This window comes from Microchirus variegatus (assembly GCF_963457635.1).
Source record: "Microchirus variegatus genome assembly, chromosome: 11".
Lineage (NCBI taxonomy): Eukaryota > Metazoa > Chordata > Actinopteri > Pleuronectiformes > Soleidae > Microchirus > Microchirus variegatus.
Genome location: NC_139812.1, coordinates 20,501,638 through 20,527,229, shown reverse-complemented (window position 1 = coordinate 20,527,229; position 25,592 = coordinate 20,501,638). Strand labels below are relative to the sequence as shown.

The 25,592-nt window shown below is 45.2% G+C and overlaps 1 protein-coding gene across 6 annotated transcripts in view; it reads right to left on the bottom strand.

Moving 5' to 3' along the window:
* LOC310933661 (transcription factor COE3) overlaps positions 1–24,536 on the bottom strand; it is a gene marked incomplete at its 3' end in the record, with an annotated part of 72,720 nt that extends 48,184 nt beyond the window's left edge. For all 6 annotated transcript variants that reach the window (XM_083897196.1, XM_083897197.1, XM_083897199.1 and 3 more), the window contains exons 1-6: positions 23,788–24,536; positions 23,199–23,355; positions 22,869–22,932; positions 22,622–22,677; positions 20,752–20,825; positions 18,761–18,829 (exon numbers count right to left, since the gene is read on the bottom strand). In XM_083897196.1, coding sequence (XP_083753322.1) covers positions 18,761–18,829; positions 20,752–20,825; positions 22,622–22,677; positions 22,869–22,932; positions 23,199–23,355; positions 23,788–23,918 — 551 coding nt within the window. In that variant the 5' untranslated portion in view covers positions 23,919–24,536. The remainder of the gene's footprint in view (positions 1–18,760; positions 18,830–20,751; positions 20,826–22,621; positions 22,678–22,868; positions 22,933–23,198; positions 23,356–23,787) is intronic.
* Between the last annotated feature and the right edge of the window lie 1,056 nt (positions 24,537–25,592).

The window sequence follows — 25,592 nt, the reverse complement described above, 5'->3', positions numbered from 1 at the left end:
TTTTCCATTAAATTTATCACCACTTTAACTCTGCCTCTCTACCACCACCAGCAGCAGCAGCAGCAGACCAATCCCCCCCCCCCCCCCACCTCGCCGCCCTCCTTCCCACCCGTCTCCTTCACACTCGTTCCCTCTCACTTTCTCCACCTCACTCTGTCACTCACGTCAACAACAAGGCTGTAAACGGCTGTCAGTTTCTCATCTGTGATTTCCATGTCTTCACTTTCATCCATTTTTGATTGCTTCTCACCCTCTGCCTATGATGCTTTTAGTGCTCATCTGTGACCTTGTGAGATGATGCTGCGGGGGGGGTACAGGGGAGGGGGTGAAATTATAAAAGTACATTTTCGGGTTTCGGCGGAGTTGCCGCTGCCCTTTTGTCACACTTCATCGTATCTAGCAGTGGACGGATAACAGTTGAGACACAGGCTCTTGCAAAAAACTTCGCCTGACGCTGATTTGGCATCAAACCCGTATGGTAAATTCTATTACCACATTGTCAAGAAAAAAAAAAAAAACACTTGAGGCTTTCCCACCGAGCGGCAGCAGACAAAGTGGGAAATAGTAACAGTTTTTAACCCCCCGCCGCCCGCCAACGAAAGTACTCTGTGATTCCTTATTAAAGTGTTTTGAAAATCTTCCGGATTTAAGGGTCATGGAGGAAGCCAGTCAGAAGGACAGGGCCAGTCAGAAAGCCAGCGGCGTGAACAGGACAGGAACCATCTGATGAAATTCATCCATACTTCTCACTTATGATGACATGATTGATTTTCCCTCAGAGTGCTCAAATGTAGGATTGTCCTCCTACCTCCCCCCCCCCCCCACGTCCACATCCACATCCACATCTCCACCTCCCCATCCCCGCCTCAATCTGCCCACCCACCCGCCAAGCCGGCAGCTAATGGATAAAGCCTCTGTCTGTCTCGGGCAACGGCGGAGAGTTGACGAGTGGAAGAACAACTGCAGCGAATGAAGGGTGAAATCTGAGAGTGCAATTTTCCGTCTGTCAATCTCCCTTCAAGAGAACAAGTTGACCACCAATCAGTGGAGTCGATTCGGCGCTGGCGGTGGATGGGAGCGGACTGAGTGACAGCTTCATGTCACTACATTAACACAGCAATGAAAGACATAAAAAGGATTTTTTTTTTTTTTTTTTTTTTGAAGAGGGCCCCGGTCACTTATTGGATTTGTGGATGTGAGTTCTGCGGGGGTTGGCCCGCGGTCGGGACCTTTACTTTTTTCCCCTTACAAATGAACAAACTGACAGGTTAATGCATAACATGGCACTATATAATTCATGGTTCTGGATTTGGGAGACTCCTATCATCCACTCGGTGCTTCAAAATACAACCAATTAAACTTTACTTAATTATTAAAGGTAGAAAGTGAGGGGAGAAACATGCCTTAAAAACTCCTGCTCGCAGTCAATTACGATGAAACTTTAATGAGGCTGGATAGAGAGCCATAAAAACTGATAGCCCCTCCGTCATGAATTATATATCCATATCGATTTTGTTTCTTTGCTATAAGAATTGCAGGTAATCGTATGTTACCACATGTAAAGTGCACTTCCCCAGCGAGGATAAATATTAACTATCAAATATATATGAGGTGTGTGTGCATTTATGACCAAGCTCATGTAGAAAATGAAGAGCAGAGATGTCGAGGCGAGGGCCATTGGGAATGGATGAAGGGTGCCATATCTGACAGTAAGAGAGACCCTTAGCGGCGCTGCCTTGATATGTTACCTAGTTAGCGTCACAGAGAGAGGAATAAATAGTTCTTTATTATTTGTGGTTGCCATCATGTCTCTCCTAATAGACAGGCTATACTGAGTTTAAACCACATTATCCTCTGCGAGACCATCGCAATTACTCTTGAGAGCCGGGTCTGATGTGTGGATAAGGCAGGTCGCCCATGTCTTAATGAACACAAACAATGTGAAATGGAGGAAGGAGCAGTGGGGGAAAAGATAATGGCAGGGGAGGGCTTGTTTTAATAGAGACAGCACTAAGTTGTTTGCGATGATCTATGCCAAGTGCGAGGACGCTGAAAACCCCCAATGTTAGTTTGTGTGGACATGTTTTTTCATGATCCCATTACCCAATCAATCCACACCCTTTTTTTTTTTTTTAGTTGCTCGGCGAAACAGCGTGGCACAAATCCCGTTTAGAGGATCTTCCAGTTGTGTGTGTGTGTGTGTCTTGCTGTCATTGTCCTGCCTTGTTGGACACTCGCGGAGGTTAAAGGGCACCAAACTGGATCACCGTGACACCCCGGCGTGAGCATTATCCCCCAGCACAAATGGCTCAGCGCTGGGTTAATTGATAAACTGCCGCTCCACTTCATTAGCCAGACAGACCGGGCTTAACGAACGAACACAGAGAGAGTGTCACTCTGAATATGTTAATCATGACTGGCCATTATGGGGGCTCTTCCCCTCTACCTTCTTGTCTCAATCTCTGCTAAACTACAAAGACGAGGTGGAGGAGGGAGGAGGGAGGAGGGAGGAGGGAAGAGGGCGACGACTCTCCTCAAACTCTGTGTACGCTTGTACCGAGCAAGGCTATTTATCAGTGACAATAGAGGACGGGGGGGGGGGGGTAACAAAAAAAAAAAAAAAAACACCAGGAGACAGACAGACGCAAGAGTGGTCCTTGGTGTTATTGAATATAAATATATAATAACCATGTAAAAAATGCATCATTTGGCCTTTTCACAAAGGCGGTTGTAATATAGCGCTAGGTGAGCACTGTACTTGACGTACACAGTGGAGGTGAGGGTGTCAGGGGAGAGCTCGCTGGAGCGAGAGGAGGTTTTATTGTTGCCCAGCCCTTCCGCTTAAGTGCACATGGCTGGGAGGAAGCCGGGACCTCCAGCTCTGACCTCTGCGCATGTATATTTAATAGGCCATCAGTTGGCCGGGGCAGCGCTCTGATCAGGATTCAGAGAGGGGCTTTGAACACCCCTGTGTATTCCTGAGCGTGCAGCCTCAAGCTGCTCTCCCCAGCTGTGTCAATCCGACAGCACTGTTACAGGCACCCAGACAAGGCGCTGGGCACTCCACTGCTACCGCCTAATGACTACAGGAAAAAAAAGAGAAGAAGAAGAAGAAGAAGAAGGAAGGAAAAAAGCCAAACAAACACAAAAACAATAACAGTTTGGCATCTATGGTGCTATGCTACCATCTAATGAGCGCTTTTAAAAGCTGAAATATTACAACCAGCTGATATTCTGTAGGGTGTACGCGCGTGTGTGTGTGTGTGTGTGTGTGTGTGTGGGATGTGTTTGGATTACATCAGCTATACTATACAATGCTGTGTTCCCCTTAATAATAACAAAAAGGCAATCTCACGGTGACTGCACTACACACGCCGGTAACGATTGCGGGAAACAAGACGGCAAACAGAGAAGTGCCACTCGTGTGTCTTTTCTTCTAACAAGGTATCACTACACTTTGAATCGCATCCTGTGTGTGCGCGCGTGTGTGTGTACGGGCGCGTGTGTGCGCGTGTGCGTGTGTGTGTGTGTGTGAGGGCAGCTTAACGAGGGTGGTTCATTTGACAGGCAATTAGTTTGCGGAGCTGCTATTGACAGCCCCTGTGCTTGTGTTTGTTCAACAGCTCTGGGTGAGTTCCACGCTCCCTGGGCTACGTGACAAAGCACCTCCGACAGGGAGCTCCTGATCTCCACCGAGGCTCGGAGGCTCGCACTGTGAGCAGGGGGGGTGTGTGTGTGTGTGTGGTGGGGGGGGGGGGTGGATATGTGACAGCCAAGCAGAGAGGAGAGAGAGAGACGGAGAGAGAGAGAGAGAGAGAGAAGGGGGAGATATACAAAACCCACAAGGGTCTATTAGGGGGTCGTTGCAAGTTAATGTAGCTACAACACACAAAAAAGTGTGTTGTATTTTGAAAGGCCTGAGCAATGATTTTGTCATTTGTTGTTTGATTGCGGGGATAGCGGAGGGTAATCTTAGGAGACACCCGGGCTCTCACACACTTACATGCACACACATAAAAATGCAGAAGGAGAGGAGACAAGCTAGGTGGTGGTGTGTGTGTGTGTGTGTGTGTGTGTGTGGGTGGGGGGGGTGGAGGGGAGATGGAGGAGAGGAAAAATATAACAAGATCCAAACACTCTTTTATCCTCGAAAATCCCATATTCTAATGCAAGGGCCCATCCCTCTTTTAGCCGCAACCCCGTTTCGTTTGTGGAGCCCGAGCTCCCAATCAATATCATTATTTTCACAGAGGATCGAAGCGCCTTCACCGAGTTAATGGGGGATTGAGGTGGTAAACGTTTACCCTCTCACTGTCAGCAGAGCACTGGGCCATAGTGGGGCCCAGATGACAGCGCCTGGCCCCACTGTGGACACACTGTGTGGAGATGTCCTGTGGGTAGACAGGCTGCATGGACTGTCAACCGCCTGCCATGCCCTAGATGGCCTAACATATCAGCCACTTGAGTTAGAGCAGCAGCATGGGCTTTGACTTGTGCCGGAGCTAACAGAAACAAGCCGGCCCAGTGCTGGCAGCAGCATTACTGCACTGCTTGACATTGTTATTGTTGGCACGGGGGGAGACGCTGGAAATACATTGTGTTGTATTACCCTGACAGTGTGCGTAGTAATGCAGATTTAATGTGTAACATTTCTGCATTTAAATGTCTACAAATGACAGCGCTAATGTTATTTATCATGTCGAGTGGTGCACTTGCATTAGCCAAAACCTATTCAACCACTATTTATGTGCAGAAATCCATACTTACAGTGCATTCAAAGGTTATAACTTCCGGTGGTGTCATTTGTAACGTATGGATCACGACGACTCGCTGCACGTTGTGCTATATACCAAAGTGTCACAACTTTTGCTAAAATATAAGTCAGTGCCTTAACTTGCAGTCAGTCATTTGCTCGGGGGGGGGGGGAACTTGGACTTTTTAACTTCCCGTATCGATCGGAAACGTTGCCGTCGTATTTTAGTAGTTAGCCCTGAGGGGTTCAAAGTCGTTTAAATCTCAGCATTGTGAGGGGGACCGTAAGCTTTGGTAACTCGTGCAGACGCCGGCTGCCGAACATCTTTGCCCGTTAGTGAGCTCTGCATATCGTGAATTCCCTATGATCCCTTGCTGCTTTCCCCCCGTTGTCACCAAACGAGCTGTTTTCGCTCTGGCTTTGATTTAGAGACCTCTAGCGGCAGCAATTACACACTGTGTCTTTAAACACGACATTAATACAACATGCAAATAACATGCTGCTTTTGTCGATGCTAGCTGTCCTCGACTGTGCATCAGCTGTTCTGTCGTATTCTTTGAGAAATTAAGACTAATCTGCAGCTGGCGGCGGCAAATAAAATTCTCTCATATAGCAGCATATGCTAAATAGCTCTTTAAGCACGCAGATGCATTGCTGTAAAATACTTCTGTCTGCGTATCTGCATCTCCCAGATGGGTCCCAAGCTGTGCCAAACTGCATCTCATCAACTGCTATGAACTATGGCATCACATGACCGCGGGAGATATGTGGAGTCCTATTCTGTCTCGCCTTGGCACAATGTGGTCAAGTGATGCATCATCAGGAAGAGCACACTTTGTCAAAATGGAGGTAACTAACCAAGACAGGGGAGGCAGTAGAGAGGGGAGGGGAGGGAGGGAGGGGGAGGCTGTTCTGCTCAAAGTTCTGTTCAATAAACAGGAGAAAGAACAAGACTTTTGTCCGATTTCTTTTCACTTTTTTTTTTTCCCTTCTTCACTCTGGAAAAAGACTAATCAGCAGAGTTCGACTTGGTTTGAGTTCGCATGAGGGTGTGACAACGGGGGTAAGAGATTTCATGGGACGTTGCCCCATGATTCATTGAGTTATTGGTTTCCGCCCTATTTTAATCGCTGGCGGACCCAGGCCAAAAAAATCTCAGAGGATTCCGGAGAGCTCTTTTCTCCACCATTCAGCAGAATGGAATTTGGGTCTGCAAGTGCCTCACGTCATTCGAGGCGTCCTTCACAGTTTCGGGGGCCCTAATTCAAACCACATGGAGGCCAGCGTCCGGTTACGGACCTCTGCAGAAAAGAAAAAGGAGGCGGAGGACACATTCCCATTGGCTGTTTGGGGATGGGAAATGGGGTGTCTTGATGGAAAAAGATAACAAACACGTCTAAGTAGAAGTCACAACACAGCCAAAGCACACACACACACATGTACAAATATACATACACATGTACATACACGGCGACATATACAAATACACACACACACGCTGAGAAACGTACACTTATGGCTCCTTGCGAGAAAAAAAAGGCTGTTTGCTTGACATGATGGAAGAATGAGAAGCAGGCTCTGTAATATTGCTCCTATTCTTCATTGACAAGCATATATATTTTTGCTGTTCCCCACTGACTTTGCAGCGCTGAACTCCATTTATGAATTATCTGACATATTTCCTGCTATTTTTTTGACAGCAGTACTCAGAGGAAATTTCAAGGCACCTTTCTCCTGACAAGTAGAAATATCAATATTTGAATAAATTGCAGATTTGGATCTCCTCACATGGATGCTCTCCAGCAAGAGTGTGTGTGTATGTGTGTGTGTGTGGCCTTACAGATGTGTGTGTGTGTGTGTGTGTGTGTTTGTATGAGTGAGTGAAGTGAATGGGAAGGGGTTTGTTTCATTCTGTTACCACGGTCTTATCCCCCCGAGCCCGCAGGCAGAAATCTGTATGCAGCATTTCATTAGGAGGGAGCTCGACTGAGTGACATGTGAAGCACACCTCGCCGTCGACCTGATGAAGTTTACTTCTCTCAAACGACAAAAAGCCACTTTGTAGACTAGCCCCGCTTTTTTTTTTTTTTTTTTTCTTCCCTTCTTCCCCCCACAGAGGAAGAGAGGCGGTGATGGCTGAGCACCAATAAAAGAATCATGAATGTTGTTTCACAAAATGACAGGCCTATCTGTACACAAATATGTCTCTTAGAGGGAAAAAAAACGGAAGCTTCGGAGCCCTTTTCTCGCTCTCTCTCTCTCGCTTTATTCCCCTCCTCTTCCTTTTAGAGCAGATTTGACTCGATAGATGTGACAGGGTGCGAAAAATATGATCACCTAAATTCGTGGAGGGGGGGAGAAAAAAAAACAGCTGATACGAAGCACAAAAGGGGAGCGTCGTTCTTATCCGACAGAGGCGGCGAGTGTTTTGTGAGGAAAAGTCACATTTCACCTAGTGAACTAAATAATTTACAAGCAAATACGCTCCGTTGTCCTACAACCTTGATAAATACACCGTCTCTATCTAAGAGGTCAATGTCAAGCATCTATAACACTCAGCACTGTCTTCTTAAAGCTCCTGGTGTTACGTATGAGAGACTCCTGACTATCTGTCTCACTCTGTTTAGCCGCGGTAGCTGCCATGCTGTCTGCATGTCTGCCGCTGCCGCTGATAGATCACTCTGCTGCCTACCTCTTCACCCCTACCTCCTCCCCTCCACGCTGCCATCGTTCTCGGCCGAGCCTGAGAAATGGCTCGGCCGTGTGAGGTTACTCAGGTAACCCCCGAAAAAAAAAAAAAGGCCGCGACCCCCGTGACCCCGCCGCTCTGACCTCCCTGACCCCCGAGTGTCGTACTTGCTCGCTTCTCCGGCAGGGAAACAAAAACAAATCTTATCATGCGCCTCCGCGACTCTAAGAGGGAAACAAATAAAGCCCCCCGATATCAACGCGGTGCTTTGACAATCATCTATCCACATGACCTGTGATTTCTCCGACAGGGTCTGCTTGACACTTACAACAGAGAGGTGACGGCGCGCCCGGTTGTCCGTCTCTCGCCTCGCCTGCCCTTATCTCCTCTCTTCTCCATCGCTCCCCTCACTCCTCCTTGTGTGCACAACTTAATAAGCAAGCAAGGGGTAGATTCCCATTATGGAAAGGCTGGAAAACGGCCCGGACATTTTCCCCTCCCATATCTGGGATCTCCATCTGGAGAAGGCACTCTCGCTCACTCACTGCCCCCCTTGTCCAATCTGTGTGTGTGTGTGTGTGTGAGTGTGTGTGTGTGTGTGTGTGTTCTGGTGATCCCACACTGCAGTGATGGCTTTCACTCTCCACTGGCTACAATGAGATTGGCCCACCAGGTTGACTCTATTCGAATCGACAACCCATTTCAATAACGTAACAAAACAGAACTGAGTGGTGATGCTGAATAAAACATTTTTTGAGCAGTGCCCAGGGAGCGAGATGGGCATCTTGAATTATCTAACTGTGTAAGACTTTGGAAGCGCTTTAGCAGATACGCGCACATTTATCAAGACGTAACATGGAATTAATCGCTCTAATATTGATTCGCCGAGGACTTAGTGTAACATCTAATGGTGAGACTTCAGACTCCAGCTCTCGCCCTCCCCCCCCTCCCTTCAACCAGGTGTGTCAGGAAGCTACGGTGGCCTTGAGACGTCAGAAAGGATGTTGTTATTCTGTTTGTACATTAAGCTTCCACTTCAAGAGGTTAAATGCGTGCAGGAACTATAGGTTGGCTGCTGTAGAAACACGGCGGCTGGAGATGGCGCCTGGAGAACATAGAGAATGATTACGTGACATGGGGAGAATTTTTTGGCGCAATTTGTGTCCGTCTGTCGTGCGATTGAAGCTAATTCCGGAAACCCTGCGTATTTACACTGGAAAGTTAGGGTTAGGGTTGGGGTTGGGGTTCTGGTTACGGTGAAGTCCCCCTTGGTTTAGGGTAAGTGTTAGGGTTAGGGGTTGCATTAACTTTTCATTTAATTTGGTCATGGGGCAGATATACTACAAGTGATTATAAACTTTTTTAAAAAACACACGCTTATGGATGTTGTATTCAGTTTCCGGCACACTGGACCTTTACAGATAGTGTACAACTTCCTCCTCAGTGTTGTTTTTCATCCGCACATCTGTGTCACCGCTCATGACCGCCGTTAGATGGTTAACAGAGTAATAAAGATTACACTGAGGTCAGCGAGTCACTAATCCCCCCCCCACCACCCCACCCCACATTATTAGTAAAAACAAAACCTGCAGCTTTACGCCGTCCACCTCATCACATCTGAGTGGCGAATGCACGTGCACCGGGGTTCGAACATAATACGGCGTGATTTAAACCTTTGCGATGAGAAGAGAAAATAAATATGCTAAGAGCAGCAGGGGTGGACCGGGCCAAGCCTCTGCGGACCTATGTCATCACTCCCTCAAGTCTCGGCGGTGCTCCCCACCCCGAGCGAAAGGCTCAATGATTACGGAGGCTCAGCTTCCCTCTAAGAAAGCAAACCGGAGCTGCAGTCCAAACAAGGCCAAGTCAGCAGCGAGGGAGCACTGCCTGCACCAGGCAGCTCGGGTTTACCGTCGCCTCCGACCCGGCTGGCCCCCGGGCTTGCATTAGTCCCCCAGCCCAGGCTCTCTAGGACAAACAAACAACCACCACTTACACAGTCAGGGACGAGCAGTGAGGCGGGGAGAGCCGGTGCCACCAGCACTGTGTGCAAGGGGAACCTGACCCAATTGGATTTGCTTTATCACCCCGTATAATGACTCCCAGACTGGCGTGTTCCAGTGGTAGAAAATAAAAGATTACAGAAAAAAAAAAAAAAAAGAAGAAAATCTGCCTGCCTGCCATTCTGAGTTTGGCCCAAAATGGGCAGCTCCCCCCCAAAAACAGATGGGGAGGCATCTCAAAAATGTTCTCTGCCTCTGGGGACATGTGGTTTTCCCCATCATTATATAACTGTAAACTCCTGGATGTCAGAGATTGGGGATAATAACTTTCAGATGTCGGCAGTCCAGGCCAAAGCTGGGACCTGCTGGATGGGAACGGTTATTTGGCAGAGCGGAGGAAGTCTGAGAGATTAAGACTAAGATGTGACGGGGAGAAAAGTGGATCTGGACAGGAGCTGAATGGGTCGCCTTATATTCTTGTTGCGGCGTGTTCGGCATCATCGCGGATCCCTAATAATAACCAGCGTGGGAGGCAGAGAGCCTGGCCATGTGTGAGCACGAGACGCAAATTAATATCCAAAACACAGGAAGTCGTGTCATTGAGTTAACGCGGGGCGAAATCAAGCTAAAGTGCCCGGGCTTGATCCGCCACTTTAGCGTTTCATTTCAATCGGCGGGCAGATTTGATATGACAGCTTTAGTGCTCCCCGTTGCAGCGCAGATGTGCCACTAATTCAGAAACAGACACACCTCCTTCAATAAATGAGTCCTTATAGAAGTGTCATCCCGTTAAACCATTTTTATTGGTTTGTCTCACACGGCGGCGGAGGATCATTGCTCACTGCGGACGTGGTCGCCCCGGTCGCTCGCTGGTGTGGTCAAGGCTCGGTCACTTAAACTCACAGTGCTCTAATGAAACGAAAGCATCGCCTCACACTTTTATATATTGCAGCTGCCGGTCACTGTGTGGTTTCAAAGGAAGAAAAAAAAACACAGAAGAGGAGAAAAATCCTTTTTTTTTTTTTCTCCTTCTTCTCCTTTTTTTAATTTTTTTTTTTTTTACTCCCCCTTTTGCTTTAAAGTATCGACCGCAGTGCTGAACAAGCAGAGGAGTGTTTTTTATTGTAAATCAATACTGATCGATCTGCAGCCTGGGTGTTGAATATGGATCAATATCACACCAGGCTGTGGAGGAGATCTGATTTCAATTGGCAAAAGAAGCCCACAGCAGGTTTCCATCAAGCGGTAATTCAAGACATGGGAACATAAGTCAGATGGATTGATATAGACTAGCCAGGACCTTTCTTGCCACTGAACCAGCACAAGGAAATTTCTGTCATATATCATTAACGCAGTTGGGGCAGGCAGTAAAAAATAAAAAGAGAGAGAGAGGGGGAGGGGGGGGGAGCAGAGAGCCTCGGTGACCCTCGATGAAGAGCAATGGTCAAACATTGAATAAAACTCTAATATTAGCAGGACTCCCGTGTTCTTTTTTTTCCTGCAGAACGAGAAAGCCCACGACCAACATAAACATTGAAAAAACAGACGCTGAAGCTCCGCTGTCTACATGCACCACAGTGTGGTCATGTTCTGTGGAACTTCTGGAACTGATTATGCCGAGGTCAGCTCCAGATTCATACTGTAAAGCTGTTGTTAATTTACTGAACAAATGTCCCGGAGAAAAGTGGAGGAATATTTTCTTTTTCAATTTTTTTTTTTTTTATCACGGTTATCCTTATTAAACTTGCACGTTTGTTTAATTTTTTACGGCACATGCTTTGCCCAAAACAAAAAAAAGTATATATATATATGTTAAAGAAGAGGAAATAGAATAACAAAAAAAAAAGGAAAAGGAGGTCACCTCCATCATTCATCACTTTGTTTGTGATGCCAGAACAGAGGGCCACTGTTCCAAACGACAGCATTGTAAAACAATAAAAACGGAGCTATAGTTAGAAATAACTTGTCACTTTTAATAAATGACACTGGTTCAGGGCTCTTTCTCTGGGGCTTCTCGTCCGATACATCCCGGGCACCCCTGGGGCCAACGGAGCAGCCAGCAGACCAGCTCGTTTCCCCGAGGTAACTGATGACCCTCTCCCCGAGTTCCCGCATCTTTGTCCTGTGACCTCACACCGGCGGGAGCAGCACCATGTCCGATGAAATCTTCAGACTGTGCTTCCCCCGTCCTAATCTCGCCCGTGTCACACTACAAATTGCTACATTCAGAAAATGGAAATGGATTGAGGTGGAGGTGGAAGGGGGGGGAGGGACTTGACAAGAGGTGGTGGTGGTGGGGGTAAAAAAAAAAAAAAAAAGGGATGGGAAGGGTGAGTGGAGGAGTGAGCATCGACAACCAGTCCCCTAAGAAAAATACTTGAGGAAAGAACGACTCGGGAGATCCCGACAAGGAATCACATCTCAGCGAGCATATTGATCTGATTTACAAAACCTCCACTCTAATGCGAAACAAATGGCGTGGGCGTGAACTGGTACTTAACCATAAAACCCCAGCATTACTCCGTCTCCGATGAAATACCACATATATCCCTCACCAGGGCCTAATGTGCTGTTTTACGGCCAGATACGACTGAGGTTGACCCAACAGTTTGTTTGACAATTAGGGGAAACCTAATAAGGATTGAATGGGAGCGAGAACATGCCAAGAGAAAGAAAGGAGACCCTTTTTCAGAGGGAGGAAGGAACGAAAGCGAGGAAAAAAGAAGAAGAAAAAAAAAAACATACATCTGAGTGACCTGAATGTGATTCACAGAAATCGGGAGCTGTTTGACAAAGCTGTTGCGTCATCGCCCGCTCCAGGAAACCAAACAGCATCTTCAACAAAAAAAAAAAGAAAGAAAACGGGCTACAAAGTTTAATTATAAAAGAGAGCTGTTAAATATTTGACAAGAGAGTGGCATGTTTTATTTACCTCAGATTTAATTTCAATAATGTAGGGTTTTCCCCCCCCCCCCTCAGCGGTGGCTTATGTGTGTGTGTGTGTGTGTGCGTGAAATAGTTCTTGTTTTCCTTTTTCCCGCAGATTTCAAAATAAATCACTCGCGTCGAACCACATTTCGGTCACATTAACGCGGCGTGTCAAAGCGAGGCGGGCGAGGATGGAGCGGCTTTAACGACACAGATTTGATAACATTAGCTTATTCCTCTCCGGCATATGTGTGTGTGTGTGTGTGTGTGTGTATCAGTGTGTGTATATACAAGGTCCAGTGTTGCTTTTGGCCCAGCATTCATCCCATCACCCCTGCTCTGGCCTTGTTTCTGTCAGCAGTGAACCAAGGGAGTAAAAGAGCAGGAGGGCGGGGGGGGGGAGAGGAGGGGAGAGAGGAGAGGAAGAGAAGGAAAGAGGGAAAGAGGAGGAGGAGGGGGGGAGGGGAGGAGGAGGAGGAGGAGGGGGTTGTCTCCATGGACAGATGGACTGCTCTTTCTCAACACATGTGGAACCATGTTTCGTCTTTCACTGCCGTCAAGCTGGAGCCGAATCCGTCGCTCTGTTGGCCCGCGCCACTCTTTTCGTACTGCACACCTCTCTCTTTAGCATAGCGCACACACACACACACACACACACACAGAGAGAGAGAGAGAGAGGAGTGTGCACGCGCGCACACACACACACACAAACATCTCTCCGTCTTCCTCTGCACACATGTTAAAGTCATCACCCCTGCTCAGCGCTAGTAAAACACAACACCCCCGGCTTCTCTGCTGTTGTCAAGTCTTGCCATTAGCTGATGCCACTGGGGAATCCTACCCCAGTGAGGTGGGTCTCCCCCGGGAGCGTCAGGCACCACGTTACGTTCAGCCGCCACTCATGTGAACCCAAACATGTGAGCATAATTTGGAAAATATCATTTATACTCGTGCGTCTCCGTACGTGTCTTGACATTTACAAACTGCGATAAAAACTGACACGAGGGAGGAGGGAATAGAAAGGAGAAAAAAAAAAAAAAACAGGGCGAGAATAATTTGAGGTAATGTTTTGCTTAGTGAACAGTATTACCCAATCCTGGATGTTGGAGCAGTGGGAAGGAAGGTTTCTGGCTCGGAGGCTGCAGAGAGGGTCTGGGTTTCATTTTTCAGCAAGTGCAAGCCAACGGAGAGCTGCCAAGTACAGCTTTCGCTCTCAACACTTCCTGCTCTTCCTCCTCTGGCTCGGGGAGGAGACAGGCTTCACTCAAACATCATGTCGATTTAGGCAGGGGTGGCCGGTTTATTCCCCCCCCCACCACCACCACCACCACCTCCACCTCCACCTCCACCCCCCACCCGATTTCTCAATGGGCGTCAAAAGCTCAACATCTGTCACATGAATTACACCAAGCAGCCATAAGTTAAACACCACATTTGATAAATTGTTAAGCAACAAAAAAATGTTCATGCATGAGTGAATGCACCGAAGGAGGGAGAGGAAGGGAGGGGGGGGGACGGGGGGGGACGTTTCCTATTCAAGTTACTATTCAGCTTTAAATTAATTGACTCACTTTAAAAAACCCTGGAAAAACATAGCAGCGCAGGTCCCACAGCTCTATAGCGTACGTACACGGGAACAAAAAAAAAAAAAAAAAAGAAGTAACACCTGCAGCAATCAACTCTCAATCACAACAACAGTGGCCCCATCCACTGCATCATTTTCATTATGAATGGTGGGAGCACAATGCTAGATTAACACTACCTACTGAGTGCCATCTTAATTGCCTCTCTACAGATGCAGTGAAAACATGTCATTTAGGTGCTTCATAAACAGACTTCTCTTCACAGGTTATCAAGACGAGCGGCTCACACACACACACGCACACACACACATGCACACATGCACACCCTCTCTTTCCCAGTGCTGATGTGCAATTAAAATGGTTTCAGAAATCCTCCCTGACAGTCCGGGGCTTAGCCAAAAATGTAAATGACATTAAAGGAGACAATGAATTTAATTTTGTTTAATGTCCCCTTTCACTGATTCTCATTTACATCACATTTCCACATAAAGGGCTGACCTTATAAATACTGGCATTTGTTCAGCTTTTGGAGGTAATCACGCTTTTGCAAAAACCAGATGGGAGCGCACAAATTTTCCGATTTGTTTCTTAGAAGGACCGGGGGAGCCACGAGTGTGTGCGTGTGCGTGTGTGTGTATACACGTGTGTGTGTGTGTGTGGTGTTCTAAGGCTTTTGTTTCTGGTAAACAACTTGACAACAAGTCAAGTGCACTCTGGGAAATGACCTCGTAGGTGTTCCGCAAATGAACGATAACGCACGGTCGTTTGGAAAATACAGGCCCCTGCTAATGAGCGACATAACGGAAAGCTAAGCAAAATTTACATTAGGCCAAATTTTAATTGCATTAACACACGAACAGGTGCGGGCGAGGCCTCTCTGTTGTTGTTGTTTTTTTTTGTTGTTTTTTTTAATAAATAAATGAGCTAAATGAATAAAGGCCTCCCACAGCACAACCATGTGTGCTGACCAAAAAAAAATAGGGGGGTAGAAGACGACGAGGAGGAGGAGGAGGAGAAAAAAAAACAAGTCAATGTCATGAATTATTCAGTGGCTGGGCTGCACTCCAAAAGGTCACTGCTCTTTGACCTTTGTGACAGGAAGTGAAAGGGAGCGGCCGCGGCGGCCAGAATAAACGGAGCTGACATGTTTTGGGATCTGCTGGCCCCTCGGATTTTTTGAATCGACACAGCGCGTTAAACTGTATCAACGCAATTCGCTGTATAAAAACACTAAGTCAATCGGGGTAAATTGTGCCACCTTTGAACCCCTTTGAGTCATTTCCGCCCCCCCCCCACCCCCCACCCCGTCTTTCAACAACACGGGGACGTCTTATTACAAAATCCATGCGCGAGCCCGAACAATGTATCTAATCTTTCACACGAGAGGAGACAGAGTCAATATGCAAGGGAGCGGAGACAGATAGCAGACGCGGAGAGAGTCGTCAGAAATTGAGTTATGTTTGACTCTACACTACATGCACTGTAAATGGGCGGGAGGGAAAAAAAAAAGAAAAAAGAGCCCCCATCTAATCAGATATCGGTACCTCATTACTAAAGACTCAAATTACCAACTGAATAAACCTACACTCCCACTTACTTTAAGGCACCATTAAGTTATAAATGTGACATCTGTAGCACTGCTGGATTTACGACGGAGAGGTGATTACACCGAAGCTGGAAAAGTGCTGCGGTCATAGCAACGGAGCAGGAATTAAGTCAAAGCAAGAAAAAGCAAGAAAAAAAATTACAGCTTCCTTTTTATTTTAATGTGAGCAGCAACAGGCTGACGTTTTTATCAACTTTGATGCGGAAGCGAGAAGAGAAAGCAGCGAACGGCAGCGACTGAGCTGAACGCAGTATTTTTAGTAGAATAAAACACACATGAAGATATTTGAGTCAAAACATATATATATATATATATATATATATATATATATATTTATATAAAAGGCACCACTACTACCAGCACCAAATGCAACACAAAATAGGCTCTTTTTCTTCTTCCAAAATGAGCACATGAATAATTCAGGGACATCAAATGTAAGTGTTGAAATATTTAAAGACCAAGCAGTGCTGAAACTTTGTGACAGCTGCTGGGCCTATATCTAACCAACTTTCTCCCTCTATCGTTTTTTTTATTTTTTTTTTTTTTTTTTTTAAATACAGAATCCTTCCTCCTTTTAAAAAAAAAAAAATAAAATTCTGAGTGAAAAATCTGTATCAGAACTCTGAGAGAAAATAGGGTAAACAGATGTCTGGCTTGACCGCAGGAAAATAGGACACATTTGGAATGATAAGTTTCCCAAACTCCGTTGGATATGCCAGATCCATGGGAACGCCAGTTAATGTCTCGCTAGATGCCAGCTAGCTGTGTGTGTGTGTACATGTGTGTGTGTGTGTGTGTGTGTGTGTGCTTTCCCCTCCTACCATCTGGGAAAATGTTACAGCGAATGAGCGCCATCAATGATTCACTCCCAAATCTGTTTCTTAAGGTTCCTCGACCACGATGCTACTGTTTCTCCAGGAAATGTGGCAGTGCTCGCCGGGCCTTTTTTTTTTTTTTTTTTTTTCTTTCTCTCTCCTCTTTCTCGTACTGTAATTGTAGACAGATGAGACATGGCTGATTCAACAATCAAACCTCTCCTCTAGGTTTATGTCACTCAACTATGTTCTACTCAATTGGAAATAATCAGTTTCTGCCAGCAGCGGCGACCGCAGCAGCAGCAGCAGCAGCAGCACAGGTGCCTGTAATGATGTGCATGAGAAAATGACAGATGTAACAGGCGCGGCTGTAAAACATGGAAGCTTTAACTAAGAGCTTGCCCATGTGCACACAGCGGTCAAGTAATTGCTGTAAATATTCTTTCGCGTACAAGCGGCCGAGAGAGAAACTCTGGAACTAAAAAAAAAAACCCTGCAACCTTTCGCAGGCGCCCCCACTCAGCGGACTGGGAACCTGTGTGGGTCTGTTAGGGTGAGCTGACGGGGCTCATAGTTACGACATGGAGACAATGGGAGGGTCTAATGAGGAACATATGCTTTTGTGTTTCAACAGAGCCGCTCATTGTGCAAGGAAAGGGATACTCCACTCCTATTCAGACACATCACAATGAAAATCCGAGCCCTCCCTGAGCCAGTTGAGCTTACAATATCCATCCGCTCCTCTCGTCCCTGTTGTTTCTTCCTTTTATTTTCCCACCCCCCCACCCCTCTTCTTCTCCTCCACTTTAATTCTTAGGTGCATTCATTTCTTTTCTTTTTCTTTTTTTGCTTATTGTACTTATGTTACATGTTTTTTTGTCCCGGCGAGATTGGAGAAGAATGGGTGTGCGAAACTCTTCCGAGCAGTCGACGAGTCACAAAGGCGAAAAAAAACACATGAAAGCAGCGGAAGTGAGGGCCTGAGAGTGCAGACGTCTCAAGTTGTGTCACTGTAACTAACAAATGGCACCTGCTGGCGTCGGAATTAAGAAATCCACTTGGCACCAGAGGCAGATTATAAGCCATGAAAATGTCAAATAATTAAAGTTTTTTTTCCGCTCCTGGGTGAAAGTTGAACTTACAAAACCAAAGGTTTATGGACCCTTGTGTCTTAAAGTAGTAAAGTGTTATTATTATTATTATTATTGAATTATTCCTGCACCAGATAACAGCTACTTTTCCCCCTGCACATGCTGCGACTGTGATAGCAGCAGCAGCATCAACGATATACAAGCAGCATGCAAGCGTGTAAGGAGGTGTTTCATGCATGCATGTGTGTGTCAGTCTGTCTGCATGTCTCTGTGTGACTGTGTGTGTGTATCTGCATGTGTGTGTGTGTGTGTGTGTGTGTGTGTGTGTGTGACTTCAGACAGCAGTAGCTCTGGTAATCCATCCAGGCTCCCGGGGCAGCCGGGCTCCTACTTCCTGATGCATGAGAAGCCGCTGGAGTGGAGTGGCAGCAACAACTGCTCAGCCCTATTTGATTACTAATAAGAGAGTTGTCCCCTCTGTCAGATACCAGGCATTCTCCACTAAGCAAACAGTGATTCCGGCTAGTCAAACATTAGCATTGCTGTCTCCGCCGACTACGTGGTGAGAGTTACATTGAGATCGAGGCTCAAGCCAAACCCCCTGCCTTGGCCCTATATCCACCACACTCACACACACACACACACCTACATATATCCAGGCTGACCTGGTCATATACTCTCACAGCGTGAGAGCGGGGAGGAGAAGAACATGTCAATGCCTGAAAGGAAACCATTTATTCTCCCCTCTTTAAGGCAACCAATGAAGGCCCAATATAAACGCAACTTTCCTGAAGGTGCAGGAACAAAAACAGCAGACATAAAACTGTTTATCCTCCTGCCCTGCTTTTTTCACTAAGAGCAGAAAAACTTTAACGGCACCTTCGCTCGCAGCGAGGAGGTGTGTGGACGGTGGTGGTGGTGGTGGTGGTGTGGGGGGAAGCAGTCGATGGAAAACAACTATTGACAGTGCGAGCATCACTCGTCGTAAACAAAGGCAGGAAGCCAGCCAAGAAAATGTGAAGTTGCCGAAGCTAATTAGGAGTATTCCCAGCATGGGCCTCCAGTGATGGAGCCACCTGTGACTGAGCAAACCCTGTCCAGGTGGCGACCGCCCCTCGGTTGCACAGGTACCTGGGAAAGACGCCCCTCAGCCACTCACACACACACACACTCTCACTCGACCCCACCGGTTCCCACACTGGCTCTGTGGGGTGGGGCGGGGGGGGGGGGGGGGGGTCCGCCAACCAGAAATTTCACCCACTCACACAAAAAAAAACCATGGAGGTGCCTACCTGTCGATGATCACGGGGTCTGACGGAGTCTCGTTCCTGTTTCCACAGCTTTTCTTGTCACAGCATCGGCTGCAGGAGGAAGAGAGAGGGGAAACGAGCGTGAGTGTGTGTGTTAAAGAGTAAGAATTACTTTGCTAAATAAATAAATAACATCATTATGGAGTGCCTCGGAGTGGTTCTGATAAAACAACGGGTGAAACAAAAAAAAAAAAAATTGCCACGAGACTTCCTTCACTCAAAGAAAAAAAAAAAAAAAAAATCTCACCCATTTCCATTGATGCTGATGGCTGATAAAAACGGTGAAAAACAACATGTTGTGTTGTTTGGCTTAGCGTTGGAGGGGAGGGGAGTGGGGATTGGGCCAGGAGGCAGGGGAGTCACTTTTCACAGCTTCAGCTTTTGTTTACCTCTAATTGCCAAGCTGCTATTTCTGAGGGAGATGCAAGGTGCCACCCTCAACCAATATTTCTGCGGGGCATTTATCAATTATGGCCTCAAAAGCACTAATCTATCTTCCAGCACATGTTTCAACCAATCTCCTGCAACCAACCCCCCCCCCCCCACATATATATAGCTGTGTGTAGCTGCTTTCTTTGATTGGAACTTGAAAAGTGCAAAACAAATAATGTAAAAATAAACAAATCATCCCCGGCCTTTATGTGGGATGAAAACATATAAACACACATGTGAGTGAGATGGATTTATGCCATATGGTGCTGTCAGTCACGCTATTAAAAACAGCTCTGATTTACATGACTCCCCAGTAGTAATAATAATAATAATAATAATAATAACAACAATAATAAAAGATGTGTTTTATGGCTAAGGAGCTGCAAAAAACCCAGATAAGATTAAGTCATTATTCTTATTATAGCAGCTCTTATTATATATATATATCTACTTATAGTTCTTCACTCAAGCAGCAGCAGCGAAAAACACACTTCCCTCTTGACTCAGGGAAAAAAAAAATATATATTACCTCTAGAGCTCGAGCATATTCACCGTGTCACAAATAAGTGATGGATGCATGTATAAATTGAGCGTGAGTGATGAGTTTATGCATGGAGACGAGGAGGAGAAGAGGAGGAAGGAAAAAAAAAGGACAAATCATTCTCAGCTCTCTCTCTCTCTCTCTTTTTCTCTCTCTCTCTCATGCTTGCACTTGCTCTGGAGCAGAGCAGTGACTTGAACAATGCAACCGGTGCAACAAAGGAGAGGTTAACCGACAGTATCCGAATTCAATGTTCAACAAAGCTTCATGCTGAGCTCCACAATAACAACAAAAGGCGTTTCCCAACCCCCCCCTTTTGCTTTTTTTAGTATCAATGACACCGCTGAATGGCAAGAGGCAATATGAGAGGTTGAGATTTATGTGGTTAAATGACGCTAAAAGGCTCGCTGATCATTGTTGACAGGTGGGATCAGCTACCGAGAGGTTGCACGACTTCTCTGTGTGTGTGCATGCGGAGGAAGAGGAGGGAAGAGATGGAAGGAGGCAAAAAAAGAAAAGAAAAAGAAAGAAGTGATACATGGCGTTGGAGTGTCTGTGCGCGCATAACTTAGCAGGCGGCACATTGCACGTGGCAGCTGCACAAGTGATGACACACGGCTCTTCAAATGTAAGAAAATAAATAAGATAAAACCATAAGTTATGTAGCGTGTCACTGGCTGTTTATTATACATGCAGTGTGTGTGTGTGTGTGTCCTCTCCCCTCCTCTCACTGGAGGAGACAGTCAGTTCATTCTCACTGTCACATTCATGTTCATATCAAAGTTGAATCACAGCATATCAAAAGTTGAGGCATGACAGCATGCTCAGTGTGTGTGTGTGTGTGTGTGTGTGTAGTCTGGATTACTGCATCATGTCACTTTCTTGGCCGGAAATAATCACAGCAATGATGAGGAATAAATAAATAAACAAATGAAAGGGAAAACATAGCAGTAGTAGTAGCAGTAGTAGTAGTAGTAGTAGTAGTGGAAGAAGAATTTACCTGCACATGATTTCATGAGTGAGGAGAACTCTGCACATTTCTGGATTCTTGTCCTGGCCCTCATAAATGATGGCCTTTTGAAAGAGAGAGAGAGAAAGAAGAAGAAGAAGAAGAGAGATTTGTGGGATTAAAAGTGAGTAAACAAGTGTTTATCTCACATTAAAATCACAAATAATCACAGCAGCTGCTGCTGCTGCTGCTGCTGCTTCAACTCATCAACAAAAATAAAACACACACAAACATTCAACATCACAGTATCAAATCCCAAAAAAATATTTATATTCATTGCCATTATTATGTATTTTAAGAAAAAGTGTATATAATATTATAAATTGTATTATTTTTTCCCTTCCCTTTTTTTTTTTTTTATTATTAATCTACATAATATCCTGTGGCTCAGTGAGACACAGAGAAAAGAGGGATTTTTCATAAGGAGAGATCCAATAGAAGTGTCATCAATATGCTTATAATCTGGGGATATTTGGGGGAAAGTGTTAATGGGCAATCTGTTGTTTATTTTGAGCCGCTAACAATGATCTTTCTGTGGATAAAAAGCGGTGTCTGGCGGTACGGTTGAGTAATTTTTGAGCATTGGCTGAAACAGATGGCGTGGAGCTATCAGTTCTGCCGCTCTTCCCTTCCCTCGATCCCTCCCTCCTCTCCTCTCCTCATCTCCTCTCCTTCCCTCTCCTTTCCTTCTTCCTTCTTCTTCTTCTTCTTCATCCCATTTCTGAGGATTCACTCTTGAATCCCTCGCGCACACTCAACCCGTGCAAAAAAAAGGAAGGGAAATACGCAGAATAATAATAATAATAATATGATTATCATAATAATTATTATTATTATTTCTAAAGATGTAGCACATTGTGATTTTGCAGCCTTAAATAAATTGTATAATTAGACATTTGTTGGCGCTTAAGGCGAATATGAAAGAGTGACATATGTGAACCAGGTCAATGTTCCTCTTCTCTTATTGTTTCCTAAATCACTTCATACTTGACCTCGTGTGAGTATGTTTCTTTCTTTTTTTTTTTCCTTTTCTTTTTTTTGTCCCTCTCCCCCTTTCCTTTGATATTTTATTTATTTATTTATTCTGGGAACCGAGCGATTATCTATATTGCTTTGATTTATGTGGCCATTTGCAGCTGTAGCAACAGAAATCCATAAATTGCTTGTTCTGCATCATTGACTCGGATCATTCGCGCAGGAATGTTGTCTGTGACCGTGGCAGCCTTCACGGCTCTATTCAAGCCAGGACACACAAATAATAACAACAATTATAATGTATATATAATACACGTATATACATTTATATATATATATACATATATATATTGCTTTATGTTAAAAAAAAGAGGCTGAAATAACGCGTTAAACTCAATGTAATGGAACAAAACCGTCTGACTTTATTCCCTTTATAATAATAATAATTACATTTACATTATTTAACATGTTTGTTATTAAATGATAATGACATATATTATAATAATAATAATAATAAATGTGTTAATATTTAAATTTTAATCTACTTTTTGTGCTCATTATTTTCAAATAAAATCACCTCAAAATCAGCAGACACAAAATCACGTGCACGTGCTCTTTTAAATGTTAATGACAGACAAACTGACAGCAGGCTGTCTCTTCCTATTACACCGCTAATTTGATTATTATTATTATTTGTTTTATTTATGTATTTTATTTTCACATGCATGTTTATGTTTATTTACTTATTTGAATTTCAAGCTTTGTCACTGTTGCACCATTTCCTCTCGCATTTTTTTTTTTTTTTGCAGCATGCACGTGAGCCCATTTGCACTCCATGTGTGTGTGTGTGTGCGTGTGTGTGTGTAGATTTAAAAGAGCAGCTTACCTGCTTCGTCATGGAATCGATTAACCGTATGTAAAGATCCTGTTCTGTTCTGACGCCTGGGGAGAAGAAAATAAAATATATATATAAATAAACCAAACACACCAGTGAATTTTTAAGCACCTCTTTTTGCACAATAAAATAAAAACACTTTGAGTTAAAATAAAATTAAAATAAATGCATTTAAAATATCGATATTTACAGTAATTATTAACGTTATTATTGTTATTAGTGGCGGTTTTGGACTCACCGTTGCTGTACAATAACTGTAGTTTGTAATGAATCCCATTGTTAGTTTTTTCACTGGTTGGCTCCTGGAGATAAACACACACACACACAAAAAAAACACAGTGTTTGTGGAAATTCATTCATTCATTCATTTCACCACGTGTTCACATATATATGCATGGGTAAACATTATAATAATAATAATAATACATAAGAGGAGAAAGTGCTTGTCATGGAGGTGGGAAAATCAATATTACACGTGACTAAGCTTGACTTCCCCCCTTCATGGTTTAAACCCCCTTTAAAAAAAATAAAATACAAAAAAATACAAAATCAAATTGAAAATTCTTACTTTTTCCTTTTCCACAAAGTCCACAAACGCTGTCCTCTCGATCTCCACGGGCTGACCCTGTCTGTCATACAGCGCCAACACGAAATGGAAAAAATTGGATTTTCTGAGGTTGGAAGGGGGCTGCTTTTCATAATGTGCCCGCGCCAAGCCGACACCACTGCGGGGAGAAAACAAGACACCATGTCGGTTACAGAACACCGGACACCGGAGCAGTGTGTGTGTGTGTGTAGGGGGGTAAATACACTACAGCACGAGGATAGTGATGGTGGTAGTGATGGTGATGATGAGGGGTTCATGGGGAAATAAAAAAAAAAGATTTCTTGATTTGTCACAATAATGGCTAATCTGGTGTAATGAAAGAAGAGGAGGAGGAGGAGGGGGGGATAAAGCCGGAGGGGGGGCACTTTATTGGGAGATTGTAATTGATACAGGGCATTCAGGGGATTGAGGGGTCGATATGATGAGGGGAGAGACGGCAAAGAAGGGAGGAAAAACAACAACAATCTAATGCGCTGGGTTTTTTTGTTTTTTTTTATGTTTGTTTTCTGGTTCTGGTTCTATTTTTTTTTTTTTTTTTTTTTTTTTTTACCTTTGCGCGGCTGTGTTTGCGTCCACCACCCCAGCTGTGTGCATCCAGGAGCGGACTGAGTTCAGTCCGCCCAGCGGTTCCTCCTTCATCGTCGTCCCACCGCGCGGTATAGTTTCCTGAATCCCAAACATTTGAGCCTCCTGCGGAAAATTATTATAGTCGCGTGTGTGTGTTTGTAGATATATATATGTGTGTGTGTGTTTATGTGTGTGTGGTGTGTGTGTGTTGGGGAGGGAAAAAAATAAAAGGTCCAAGCGTCCGCGCGTGTATGTGTGTGTTATTCTAAGTAAAGTGTGTGTTATCCTTCAGGGTTGGTTTTTTTTTTGGTGTGTGTTTTCTCTCCCGGTCCACACACAGGTCTGCTTCTCCCTCTTCAGTCCGTCCGATGTGAGCAATTCTCAAAGTGCTGCACTTAGTTAGAGCGCATGTATCCACACACTGGAAAAGTGAATTCAACTCTCTCTCTCTCTCTCTTTCTTTCTGTCGCTCTCTTTCTCTCTTTCTCTCTCTCTGTAATGTGTGTTGCAATTGTTCCTCTTTCTTGTCCTTTTTCTTTTTTTCTTCTTGTGGATCTTCACGGGGAAGAGAAAAAAAAAATCGATGTCAGGCACTGGTTCTGGTTGCGTTTCGTCGGCGGCGGTGGATCCTGGCTGCTCCTGGCTGCTCCTGCTCCTGCTGCTGCTGCTGCTGCTCCTGCTGCTGATGCTGATGCTCTCAAAGTGCCCACATCCCTGAAGCACGCGCGTCCAAAACCTTCAGGACTTCTTGTTGAATCAGAAGAAGAGGGGGGGAAAAAAAGGGGAAGAAGGGAGGAAAAAAAAAGGGAAAAACAAGTCAAACCCCTGCACTCCTGGAGAAAAAGGTGCTGCTACTATTACTGTTACTGCTGCTGCTGCTGAGGCTCAAGCTGCTGCTGCTGCTGCTGCTGCTGCTGCTGCTTCTTCTTCTCCAGCACCACACAAGACAAACACGCGTGAAGGCTGATCACCAGTGGAGGTTTGTTGCTGGTACACAGGAGATGTGGAGAGAAGGGGCCCCGTTCGCGTCGCGCACGATGGATGGGAACATGCAAAACTAAGCCCTCTTTCCCCGAGGACTGAAATCTTTCCCGGGAGCCAAAACTCTAAACCCACGGGAGAGGCGCTGTCAGAGAGTGACGCGGCAAGGGGCGGGGCTTTGACCATATTTGGAGGTGTGACGGTTCCTGTGCAGGCAAGGCAGGGCGGGGAGGGAGGGAGGGACGGAGGGAGGGAGGCAGGCAAGGCAGGCGCGCGGGCACGGGCGCGCGGGGAGGCGGGGAGGCGCGCGGAGCAGGGAACCGGCAGCGGAGGCTCCGAACAAGCGCTTCAGTAGAACCAGACACGAGAAACGCTCCACTTTCTCCTCGCGCTTAGGCCCTAAAATGTGGTGAGTTTGAATTTTTTAAACCATACGCGGAAGAAAGAAAGAAAGAAAGAAAAAAAAAATGGTCACAAAATATAAAATTATAATAAAATAAAATAACAAAAATATGTGATTTAATTGAATTAGTTTCGGCTGCACTCGGTATTTTATTATTATTATTATTATGATATTAGCTGGAAATTAAAACTATTGCGTGTGTTATTCGATTAAATGCGTCATTATTAGTAATAATGAGGCTGTTTGCTCGGTGAGAGCATCTCTGCAGGCCATCAATCACATTCCAATCAAGTTTATTTAATATAATTCACACAAATGTAAATATTATTTTACTCTAATTGATATCACGCGTCTGATTTATGTGGATTTAAACCGCAATTTTTTTTTTTCTTTTTCCCTCTCAC